Genomic DNA, 13564 nt, shown 5'->3' on the forward strand with positions numbered 1-13564 from the left:
GGGTTTTGTTTCTGGTAAGTACAGTAGCTGATCTCTCTCTTTAGGAAGGGTTTTGTTTCTGGTAAGTACAGTAGCTGATCTCTCTCTTTAGGAAGGGTTGTGTTTCTGGTAAGTACAGTAGCTGATCTCTCACTGCAGATTAGTTGGGTTTATGAACCTTTTTTTAGTCCTTTGTTACTACTGGTATGCAATTGAACTTTGGCACTAATTGCAGGTGGAAACCCCAAGGGGAACTTGTTAGTGAGGGCAGCTACTGTGTGTGGGACTAAAGTAGCCCACTGAGACAGTATTTCAGACTAATGATCATTGTTCTACATTGTGAGGGTGAGGAGTTGCGTATGTTAGGGTCATTAGGATGTGCTGCAGCATACACAACAAACCAATTTCCTTTGTTAGCCCTCATAGTCCATATGATTTAATGTTACTGTAGCAAGGTTTGAAAGGAGTTGGAACATAACACAAACACACACAAGACTGCCATGATGCAAGTACAAGGCAGGCATCTGTCTACTAGACAATTATTAGCTTAAAGCATTTTGAAACTTGGATCATTTCCTTTTTTCCAAATTAAATTCTACAATGCCTATTATCATTATGATACACAATTACAGAGACAAGTGGACTGAGAAACCAAAAACAAACTTCCCTACAGCAATAATGTCCTAGTGATTAACGTTGTGTCTTTCTTCATCTCACAACAACTCATTTATTAGCAAAGAGCCACAACATGAATAAATGAGTAGATTGTGACAATGTATGGAATGTGATGAAAGTAGCTTCTGGGCTGTGAACCCTGAGTAAACCAAAGAGGAAATAGAGGAGCTACGTAATCAAAGCCTTATTAACTACTGTTGCCCTCCAGCCATTGAGGATGCGAAAGCATTGCTCCTTTGTAGCATTCGAATCTAGTGAATTGCTATGTAATATTGCCAGAAAGAGTGTATTTTTGTGTGTCCTTGTGTATGATTGGATCCTTGCAAATTTCTTTCAATTAGCAAAATAGAGCTGCTGCCCCCAATAATGAGACCATGTGTCCAGAGAGGGATGAATTGTGGAGCCAAGTTATTTTGCCCCTGAGACTGTCCTAATATGGACCAGTAGCTCAGAGGAGAAAGCTAGAACATGTAACATACAAGTCAGTCCTTTGGAGTTGAACTGGGGAGTTTGATCAGTGGTCACAGTCAGGGGTCGTGTTCATTAGGGCACGCAACAGAAAACGTTTTACAATGTTTGGCAACAGAGAATGAAAATGACTGATTCTGAATGGACCCTTCCAGAAGTCCCTTCCAGTTTCAGTCCGTTCTCTTTCCCTCTTCAGGCCATGGCGATAATGGTGACTCCATGGTCACGTCCCATGAGATGGGCCTTACGTGCAGCCAGCATCAGCAGCAGGCCTGCGGTCACCTCCAGGCTGAAGGAGAGACAGGCCATACCCAACGACCAGCCATAGGACACATGGACGCTGGCCAGAATCTCAGGTTCCAACAGTTCCCGAGCCCGTTGGCAGTAGCTGACGTAAACGCTCAACCCGGAGAGGGTGAAGAGACCTGGATGGATACAGACAGATAGTCAACGTTTGGCCGGGATTCAATCAAAGGCACATTATGGAGCAGCACACTAGACAGCTGACAATACACTTTTTAAAGTTACTTTACGTTCTTGCCATAATCTGCAGTATTTACCATAGTCTAGTTTGCTGTTCTGGAACGTGCATTGGATTGAATCCAAGTTACTCAAATACAGTGTGATGAAGTATTTCCTTCATTGTTCTAATTATAGATTGACTCTTGGGAAGGTCCGGCGTTGATATCTATTTATAATTTATCATGATTCTGTTGGATGCATAAAAAAAGCATTGGAGAAGATCTGATGTCCCTCCCCTTGGACCATCTCTTCCAATGGGTTTCAAGAGGAGGTGAGGTGAGAGGATTGTGGGAAAAGACATTTGAGATCCGCTAGAGGTATTAGCACACAGCTGTCATGCAACACAATGTACAAGGTTATCTAGTGGGTCTTGACCTCAGAGTTGTAATGATCAGTATTCTGACCTTCTGGTCAGTGCATTCAACTAAGGTTGGCAAGAAAAACACATGCCACAGTCATAGTAAGTGTGGCAGACATCACTGTGCTTGCTTAGCTTAACCACTTCATCCCTAACAAGCTCACCCCAAGACTAGAACCCTGGACAACTGCCTCACAAACACACCTGACCACCCTCGATCACATCTTAGCCAACTCACCCCAAGACTAGAACCCTGGACCACTGCCTCACAAACACACCTGACCACCCTCCTTGATAACGTCTTAGCCAACTCACCCCAAGACTAGAACCCTGGACCACTGCCTCACAAACACAAATGACCGCCCTCCTTGATCACGTCTTAGCCAACTACACTAGTGAATAGCTATAAATTCAGCAGTGTGGCTAGAGGCACTTCAAGCTGGGGAGTGACGTTACAAATCCTGTTATAGCTATGAGGGCAAAAAGAAATGATTCATGAGACCATCTCTTGACCGCTGAGCTAATATCTCAGACATCTCAACACTCAATTCCACAGTATACCCACAGTCTAGTTGTTTTCCCATAAACAAAGACCAACAGGCAATATAACAACCGCAGGCTTTGTTCGCTGTTTCCTCTCATTTTCCCATGGAGACCACCGAGGTCAGTAGTATCATCATAGAGCTATCTTGTTCCAGCTTGTTGTCCACAGAAACACACTACTACTATCCATGGAATTCAACCTATTTACCTAATCAGTTTTTAACTATATCGTGTGAGGTATAATAAATCATTGATGCATTAAGTTACAGTATAATGATCTGATGGAGATGATGTAATCCCAGCTAGATGGGCTTTTCACGCTGTGTCAACATTATTATAATCTAGTTATGAGGAAAATGTTTGCAAACATCTCAACGTCCTCTCAATCTCTCTGTCAGTGTCCCAAATGGCACCCTATTCCCTACATAGTGCACTACTTTTTGACATGGGCCAATATACCTCTGTTCAAAAGTAGTGTACTATGTAGGGAATAGGGTGCCTTCTGGTACACAGTCTGTTTACATCCTCATCATGTTCTTTATCTTTAGTTCAAATCAAATCTAACTTTATTTGTCACATGCGCCGAATACAACAAGTGTAGACCTTACCGTTGTTGGATTCGACATTTTGAACATTGAGATATAAAATAAATGATAGAGAAGATAAATGATAGAGAAAGACAGATAGCTGTGGAATGTGTTGGGGGACGGGAGCAGAGCACCGTGTTGATACAGTGGAGACAGATGGACATATGTGGATTAGGTGAAGGAGGGGTTGAGGTCAGGAGGTGAGGACTGGTCACCTGAAGGGAGTAATAAGGGTTTGGGATCTTGTTACTCATTTAATGTTAAACCGTAAATTATAAGGATTGGAGAGAAGGAGGAGGGTCTTAAGTGGGATATATATATATATCTGGATGGGAGAAGTGTTGGGTTGACTGAATACAGCTGTACAGAACCTTTGGGAATAATTAAAACTTGGTTAAAGCTTCTCTAGTGTCTGTGAGTTATTTACTCTGGAAAATAAGAACCTAACACCGTGAAATGCTTCCTTACAAGCCCTTAACCAACAGTGCAGTTCAAGAAGAGTTAAGAAAATATTTACCAAATATACTAATGTAAAAAATTATAAAAAGTAACAATAACGAGGCTATATATAGGGGGTACCGGTACTGAGTCATAGTGCGGGGGTACAGGTTAGAGGTCATTTGTACATGTAGGTAGGGGTGAAGTGACTATACATAATAAACAGCGAGTAGCAGCAGTGTACAAAACAAATGGATTTACTATGTAAATAGTCCGGTGGCTATTTTATTCATTGTTCAGCAGTCTTATGGCTGTGGGTAGAAGCTGTTTAGGAGCCTTTTGGTCCTAAACTTGGCACTCCGGTACTGCTTGCCGTGCGGTAGCAGAGAGAACAGTCTATGACTTGGGTGACTGGAGTCTGGCAATTTTTTGGGCCTTCCTCTGACACCGTCATTATAGAGGTCCTGGATGGCAGGAAGCTTGGACCCAGTGTTGTACTGGGCCGTACGCATTACCCTCTGTAGCGCCTTACGGTCAAATGCCAAGAAGTTGCCATACCAGGCGGTGATGCAACCGGTCAGGATGCTCTCGATGGTGCAGCTGTAAATGCAATACATGAAACAACTAGTCCAATGTCATAATGACTTTAACACACAGACAAAAAATATCTATTGCATAGTACGTGAAATTAATTCACAAACAGCAATAATGATAGATCATTATATTTAGATCTTTGAACTGTGTGGCATTTATACACGAACAAAGAACAGACATTCAAGGGATACAAAAAGCTATAATGATTGTCCATTTACAAACATCTGTGCCCCTTATTAGAATAGCCTGGCTTTTTAAATACCCATCTAAATTCCAGACTTGATCTAATTTCACGCTCAGCTCAGAGCCCTAATTACCTGGACTATGAGCTGAATAATCAAGCAGAGGGAGGTGTTTTCTGAAAACGTCTAACTTTACAACAGATCATAACCTGACCACGTCACAAGGTGTTAAAGGGGCAATCCGTGATTGGTACATCCATGATTTTGAATTTTTTCTTTTTCAAAACTATTTGTATAGTTTTTTCCCACAGTTACAGTGCAAACAGTAGTTGAATTATAATACACAAAATACATTCACATACCACATGGGATTTTGATTTGATATGTAAACTATGTGTAAACTGTCTTTCTCTAAATGTTATCCCTAGCAGCACCATATCACCAAGTACAATTCTGAGCATGTGAATCTAAATGTGCCTGACAATTTAAGGTGAATCTGATTCTGAGGTTAGTTTAACTGTCGTACCCCATCAGAACCCAAAATAGGAGCTTGTTTTACTCCATTGTTTGTAAATAGTGTAAACGTAAACAACCACTATATAGCCTCTAAACATGGTTCTAACTAGACGTTTGAGTTCATGGATGGTCAGTCATTACATCCATAGCTCTCTCTATGAATGTGACAGTGGTTACATTTCTCCAGACCCATCCCTGAGACGTTTACCCAAACAACCAATCCTGGATTCCCCCTTTAAATACAAGGGGTGGAGGCTGTACCTAATTTGTAAATATGATTAACATTAATTAATTCAAGCAGCGCCTTTGAGAGTGAATTAGGGCCAATTACACTGATGTTCTGCTAACAAGGTAGCAGTAGACGTGCGTTTGTTACTAATGTGGCCTTGGAAGAGATTATACATTTAGATGGACAACTTCCTCTGTACAAAACTAAAATATGTTGTTGCAACATGAATCTTATTGAAGCATACATAGGTTATGTAGCCTCCTTAGATTTGGTCATGACACTTCTCAAGATTCAAGACTCTTCAGATTATGAAAAACATTGGTCTGATGCAAATAAATATACTTGTCAGTCACAAGAGAATGTCATGGCCCTGAGGGAGAAGTCTGACACACAGAAACATGAGCTTGTGTGTCCCTAATACATGTTAGCCTGTCTGTGTATCCGTAATAAACCTCAAGGGTCATTGCAGACATCCGAGTGTTTATTTTTCTTTGATTCTGGGAAAGTCATTAAAAAGTGAAGTGTCCTCACTGTCCTTGGGGGTCATGTTAAATGTATATTTACACAGCCTTCAGAAAGTATTTATACACCCTTTTACTGTTTCCAAATGTTGTTGTGTTGCAGCCTGAATTTAAAATGGATTACATTGAGATTTTTGCTCACTGGCCTACACACAATACCCCATCATGTCAAAATGGAAATATGTTTTTCTACATGTTTACCAATTCATTAAAAATGAAAAGCTTAAATGTATTGAGTCAATAAGTACTAAACTCCTTTTGTTATGGCAAGCCTAAATACGTTCTGAAGTAAAAATTTAAAAATGTTCTTTAGAAGTCACATAATAAATGACATGGACTCTGTGTGCAATAATAGTGTTTAACATGAATTTCAAACACAGATTCAACTACAAAGACCACAGAGATTTTCAATCCCAAGCAAATAAGGACACCTATTGGTAGATGGATTTAAAAAAAATACACTGGATGGTGAGAAAAGGCTTCAATCCTAACTCAGTTGCCAGAGAGGAAGGAAACCGCTCAGGGATTTCACCATGAGGCCAATGGTGACGTTAAAACAGGTGCATAGTTTAATGGCTGTGATAGGAGAAAACTGAGAATGCATCAACAACATTGTAGTTACTTCACAATACTAACCTAATTGACAGAGCCAAAAGACGGAAGCATGTACAGAATAAATATATTCCAAAAAATGTATCCTGTTTGCAACAAGGCAATAAAGTAAATGCTGCAAAAAAATGTGGCCAAGCAATTACCTTTTTGTCCTGAATGCAAAGTGCTATGTTTGGGACAAATCCAATACAACACATTACTGAGTACCACTCTCCATATTTTAAAGCATAGTGATGGTTGCATCATGTTATGGGTATGCTTGTAATTGCTTAGGACTGGGGAGTTTTTCAGGATAAAAAGAAACAGAATGGAGCTAAGTGCAGGCAAAATCCTAGAGGAAAACTTGGTTCAGTCTGCTTTCCACCAGACACTGGGAGATGAATTCACCTTTCAGCAGAACAATAACCTAAAACACAAGGCCAAATCTACACTGGAGTTGCTTACCAAAAACATAGTTAATATTCATGTGGCCGAGTTACAGTGTGTTACCCTGATAACGCAGAAACATAAGCCTGTGTGTTACCCTGATAACGCAGAAACATAAGCCTGTGTGTTACCCTGATAACGCTGAAACATAAGCCTGTGTGTTACCCTGATAACACTGAAACATAAGCCTGTGTTACCCTGATAACGTAGAAACATAAGCCTGTGTGTTACCCTGATAACGCAGAAACATAAGCCTGTGTGTTACCCTGATAACGCTGAAACATAAGCCTGTGTGTTACCCTGATAACGCAGAAACATAAGCCTGTGTGTTACCCTGATAACGCAGAAACATAAGCCTGTGTGTTACCCTGATAATGCAGAAAGATCATAGCTGACATTGCTCTCAGTGCTCCCTGTTGAATACAATTTCTTTGTGGGTAGGAGTGTTTGTGGGTTTTGTACACCGGTTTTAGACAGCGTTTCATTGTGGGTAAGAGTGTTTGTGGGTTTTAGACACTGTTTTATTGTGGGTAAGAGTGTTTGTGGGTTTTAGACACTGTTTTATTGTGGGTAAGAGTGTTCGTGGGTTTTAGACAACGTTTCCTTGTGGGTAAGAGTGTTCGTGGGTTTTAGACAGCGTTTCATTGTGGGTAAGAGTGTTTGTGGGTTTTAGACACTGTTTTATTGTGGGTAAGAGTGTTTGTGGGTTTTAGACACCGTTTCATTGTGGGTAATAGTGTTTGTGGGTTTTAGACAATGTTTCATTGTGGGTAAGAGTGTTTGTGGGTTTTAGACACTGTTTCATTGTGGGTAAGAGTGTTTGTGGGTTTAAGACACTGTTTCATTGTGGGTAAGAGTGTTTGTGGGTTTTAGACACTCTTTCATTGTGGGTAAGAGTGTTTGTGGGTTTTAGACACAGTGTCATTGTGTGTAAGACGGTTTGTGGGTTTTAGACAACGTTTTATTGTGGGTAAGACTGTTTGTGGGTTTTAGACACAGTTTCATTGTGTGTAAGAGTATTTGTAGCACCCCTCAAAGGTGTTTGTCACAAACATTCCCATGAGAGACTGGACAGACACAAAAACCATACAAGACCAAAGATCTGATTGATTGGAAACAATGTCTTGTAATGTGTGTGTTTGGGCATGTTAGCCAATGACCAGGCCCTATGGTAATAATCATTTGTGACTGAGAAAAGCAACAACTCCATGTCCTGAGGGTGATGTTCTCATGTCAATACTAGCACAACACTTACAATGGATGCCCAATACACTGCGTCATAGTTCATGAACTATGAATAATAAGTGGGAAGCTAGTGTGGATATTATAACAGAGACAGATCTGACTCTAGAACAGATCTAGCTCTAGAACTGACTCTAGAACAGATCTGACTAGAATAGATCAAGCTCTAGAACTGACTCTAAAACATATCTGTCTCTAGAACAGATCTAGCTCTAGAACTGACTCTAGAACAGATCTGACTAGAATAGATCCAGTTCTAGAACTGACTAAAACACATCTGGCTCTAGAACAGATCTAGCTCTGGAACTGACTCTAGAACAGATCTGACTAGAATAGATCCAACTCTAGAACTGACTCTAAAACATATCTGGCTCTAGAACAGTTCTAATGTCCAGTGTCCTCTGTTCTAATATCCACCCTAGCTTCCCACTGAGCCAGACTGTTTTAGGGTCTGTTGGGAGACTGGCATAATGAGAATTTGAGTAAAGTCAGATGTGAGCACAGGTGTGGTCTCAGGAGATGGTAGGGCTATTACTACGGTAAACAGGACGGAGATGACTACAGTACGTGGTGCTCATACTGAACAGCCTCTCCCTCTGGAGGACGGGAGGTTGTTGTGGTGGACACCAGGGCCACAAGCAGGAAAACAAATGTTGATTGATGTACACTGAAAAACAAATCCACATGTATATCCACAATGGGCAACCAGTTTTCCCTGCAGGTAGACTCCTGTATGGACCAGAACAACACGTTATGCCCGCAAATGAAGACTAATGTGTCAAATGAAGTGCCTCTGTAGATTCTATTTAGTCTGTGGAATGTTGTTACTGGTTTCAAAGAGGATTACAATTGTTTTATTGATAAAAAATAAAAACAGCTACCGAATCTCAGAGGAACAAACAGAAGGAGAGAGGTACACTATGAGTGAACAGCCTCTGTGTTTTATAGTCTTGGAATACAGTACCTGCTTCAAATTGGGACACCATACTGTACGTAAAATGTCTCCACGCATGACTGTAAGTCGCTTTGGATAAAAGCGTCTGCTAAATGGCATATATTGTTATATTATTATATTAATATATTAAATATTATATTAGGACCTTGCCTTTCTCTAGCTTGTCATTACTTTCCACTCTAAAGCCAAATGTAGGAATTTTCAGAAAGCTCAGTCCTCAAGCTCAATTACACCTATTTAATCTATTTCCTTTTGCATGGATACCCTTCATTCACCTTCTCCATAAGGACAGCCTTAAAATAGACCCAGTGCAGGTGTTACGGATGTCACATTGCTTTCATAGAGAGTACCACTTCCCCTTGATTCGTTCCAACGGTTTGAGCCACCCAGAGGATACCAAATGGATGGCTCCAACCACCACATTTCAAACTCTGTTACTTAGGCAGAGCCATTAGCTACTGTGGTGGTGGTGATGCAGTGTTCCTTTCATCCCATTAAGCAGCTCCATACCTCCATTTAATGGTAGGCTGGTAGGGCTTTTCAGGGGTGTCCTATTAACAGCCGTACTCTTAGCTACCTGTAATAATGTCCAGGTGTGATCCAAGAGTTACCTAGATACACAGATTTAGATTCCATTTTATAAGGCTGTAATTGGAATGGGTGCTTTAGAGGAAATGATCATCCCAATATAAGGAGGAGGATTTCAACAGTTCTTACCATCCCAGAGTAAACATCTTCCTTTTTAGTTTGCATGCTTCATCCACAAGTAGGATTTTCAACTTGAACCAGGATTAAATGATATTCCCTTAGGTTTGTGGCATTCAGCTAATCTTATAAATGAAGTGATGGATGTTGTGTTGACTGGTTTCCTCCAGCAGGCTGCTCTCCAGCTGAACTCTGGACAAGCTAGCCTCCAGCAATAATCATGCAACCTGCCAGACTTCTCAAGGAAACTGTTCCTCAGAGTGAGGTGAGGGACATTTGTCAATGGTCTATGTTCCTTATAGAGTGGTGTCGGAGATAGAACTGCATTGGAGCTGTCAAATCCGTGATCAGCTGCTCTTGAAATAATTGAAGCCACACCCACTCCACTCACATTAAAAGTTCAGAAGGCGAAAGTGTAGGCTATATAGAAGTAATGTTCAAATCAAGGAAATAATGAGGACTTTTCTCATCCTAACTGAGGTGTAGATTACATCTCACATTCCAGTGTTCGAACTTGTAAACAAGGCTCCATGGGATTTGTCTTAATGCTAAAGTAGATCTGACTGAATAGAGCTATACCTCCTACCACGTAGAAGACATAAACATCCAGCCCATACATGGCATCTATATTAGGACATTGTCAGTTGTCTGACCAAACTCCCTCAGTTGTTAGACCAAACTCCCTCAGTTGTTTGTCCAAACTCCCTCAGTTGTCTGTCCAAACTCCCTCAGTTGTTAGACCAAACTCCCTCAGTTGTTTGTCCAAACTCCCTCAGTTGTCTGTCCAAACTCCCTCGGTTGTCTGTCCAAACTCCCTCAGTTGTTAGACCAAACTCCCTCAGTTGTCTGTCCAAACTCCCTCAGTTGTTAGACCAAACTCCCTCAGTTGTCTGTCCAAACTCCCTAAGTTGTCTGTCCAAACTCCCTCAGTTGTCAGACCAAACTCCCTCAGTTGTTAGACCAAACTCCCTCAGTTGTCTGTCCAAACTCCCTAAGTTGTCTGTCCAAACTCCCTAAGTTGTCAGACCAAACTCGCTCAGTTGTGAGAGTAGAGTAGTGCTTTATTGATCCGTACTTGGGAAATTGTTTTATCAGTCAACATCATCAATACATAACAATGACAAACATATGATCAAAAACACACATTAAGATAGATATGAAGGCACCTGCACCTTGATCAAAAACACACATTAAGACAGATATGGAGGCACCTGCACCTTAGTAGCAATAAAACACACATTAAGATAGATATGGAGGCACCTGCACCTTGATCAAAAACACACATTATGACAGATATGAAGGCACCTGCACCTTGATCAAAACACACATTAAGACAGATATGGAGGCACCTGCACCTTGATCAAAAACACACATTAAGACAGATATGGAGGCACCTGCACCTTGATCAAAAACACACATTAAGATAGATATGAAGGCACCTGCACCTTAGTAGCAATAAAACACACATTAAGATAGATATGAAGGCACCTGCACCTTAGTAGCAATAAAACACACATTAAGATAGATATGGAGGCACCTGCACCTTAGTAGCAATAAAACACACATTAAGATAGATATGAAGGCACCTGCACCTTAGTAGCAATAAAACACACATTAAGATAGATATGAAGGCACCTGCACCTTAGTAGCAATAAAACACACATTAAGATAGATATGAAGGCACCTGCACCTTAGTAGCAATAAAACACACATTATGACAGATATGAAGGCACCTGCACCTTGATCAAAAACACACATTAAGATAGATATGAAGGCACCTGCACCTTGATCAAAAACACACATTATGACAGATATGAAGGCACCTGCACCTTGATCAAAAACACACATTATGACAGATATGGAGGCACCTGCACCTTGATCAAAAACACACATTAAGATAGATATGGAGGCACCTGCACCTTGATCAAAAACACACATTATGACAGATATGAAGGCACCTGCACCTTGATCAAAAACACACATTATGACAGATATGAAGGCACCTGCACCTTAGTAGCAATAAAACACACATTATGACAGATATGAAGGCACCTGCACCTTGATCAAAAACACACATTATGACAGATATGAAGGCACCTGCACCTTGATCAAAAACACACATTATGACAGATATGAAGGCACCTGCACCTTGATCAAAAACACACATTATGACAGATATGGAGGCACCTGCACCTTGATCAAAAACACACATTAAGATAGATATGGAGGCACCTGCACCTTGATCAAAAACACACATTATGACAGATATGAAGGCACCTGCACCTTGATCAAAAACACACATTATGACAGATATGGAGGCACCTGCACCTTGATCAAAAACACACATTAAGATAGATATGGAGGCACCTGCACCTTGATCAAAAACACACATTATGACAGATATGAAGGCACCTGCACCTTAGTAGCAATAAAACACACATTAAGACAGATATGGAGGCACCTGCACCTTGATCAAAAACACACATTAAGATAGATATGAAGGCACCTGCACCTTAGTAGCAATAAAACACAATCCAATTGAAGGAGTTAGGAAATGCTGTTGTTTATCCTCCTCTGGGGAAACAAGCAACAACAACATTTATAAGAAGAAGACATCGTAAATCAGTTAATCATTGAAAAGCCTCATGGCTGTGGGTAAGAATGATCGTCTAAACCTCCCTGTGGAGCTTCTGGGCAGGATGAACCTGCTACTGAAGCTGCTCCTGCGCTTCATACCCTGCTGTAGAGTGGGTGTGTGGCATTGTCCATGAGCAAGTGTGTCTTTGCTTGCAGCATTTTTATGAACCTGCTACCCCAAACTATGTCAGTAGTTCAAACTATGTCAGTAGTTCAAACTATGTCAGTAGTTCAAACTATGTCAGCAGTTCAAACCATCTCAGTAGTTCAAACTGTCTCAGTAGTTCAAACTATCTCAGTAGTTCAAACCATCTCAGTAGGTCAAACTGTCTCAGTAGTTCAAACTATCTCAGTAGTTCAAACTGTGACAGTAGTTCAAACTATGTCAGTAGTTCAAACTATCTCAGTAGTTCAAACTATCTCAGTAGTTCAAACCTTCTCAGTAGTTCAAACTATCTCAGTAGTTCAAACTATCATGAATGATAGTTTGTTAGGACTAAACTAGTTAAATCATGAATGTTAGGACTAATCTAGTTAAATCATGAATGTTAGGACTAAACTAGTTAAATCATGAATGTTAGGACTAAACTAGTTAAATCATGAATGTTAGGACTAATCTAGTTAAATCATGAATGTTAGGACTAAACTAGTTAAATCATGAATGTTAGGACTAATCTAGTTAAATCATGAATGTTAGGACGGATCTAGTTAAATTCTGAATGTTAGGACTAATCTAGTTCATTTATAAATGTTAGGACTAAACTAGATAAATCATGAATGTTAGGACTAATCTAGTTAACAACCCAAATAACACTATCGTTAATCCAAACGTAATCTATGAGTATATACACCAAAAATATATATGAATAATGATATCTACAGCAACAGATATATTACAGTGAGCTCTGTTGAGAAACCAGTATATTAATAAACCGTGTAGCAGTACATGGGACAGCAGCCTTGTCTGTGAGTGTGTGTGTCTGTGAGTGTGTGTGTCTGTATGTGCGTGTGTTTGTGAGTATGGGCGTACGCATGTGTGTGAGTACAGGTGTCTGTGTGTGTATGAGGTGTGTGTCTGTGTGAGTTTGTGTGTGTGTGTGTTTTGTTTGAGTGAGTCTATCTTTGTCTCAAGTACAAGGTGTGCACGTCCAGTACAAAGACAGAACAGATGGATCTCTGTAATGTCTGTAATATTGGACAGGTAGGAGAAAAATACTGGAAAATATAGTGCTTTGTGTTTTCATCACAACATTCATTCAAACCAGCCTACTGCCTGAAGACCAGAGTGAAAAATAAGTAGCACTCGGAAGGTTCAAACAGGCCCAGACTAAGTAATACCGTAGCCCAGTAGAACTCTGAAGGTCTAGTTCAAACA

At 40.4% G+C, this 13564-nt stretch overlaps 1 protein-coding gene across 1 annotated transcript in view; it reads right to left on the minus strand.

The window, feature by feature from the left end:
- Nucleotides 1-388: 388 nt before the first annotated feature.
- The window catches only part of LOC109886411 (transmembrane protein 235-like), a 29943-nt gene continuing 16767 nt past the window's right edge, over nucleotides 389-13564 (minus strand). Inside the window, exon 4 of the mRNA XM_031814216.1 lies at nucleotides 389-1547. Coding sequence (XP_031670076.1) covers nucleotides 1315-1547 — 233 coding nt within the window. The 3' untranslated portion in view covers nucleotides 389-1314. The remainder of the gene's footprint in view (nucleotides 1548-13564) is intronic.

Source organism: Oncorhynchus kisutch, unplaced genomic scaffold, assembly GCF_002021735.2.
Source record: "Oncorhynchus kisutch isolate 150728-3 unplaced genomic scaffold, Okis_V2 Okis06b-Okis10b_hom, whole genome shotgun sequence".
Taxonomy (NCBI): domain Eukaryota; kingdom Metazoa; phylum Chordata; class Actinopteri; order Salmoniformes; family Salmonidae; genus Oncorhynchus; species Oncorhynchus kisutch.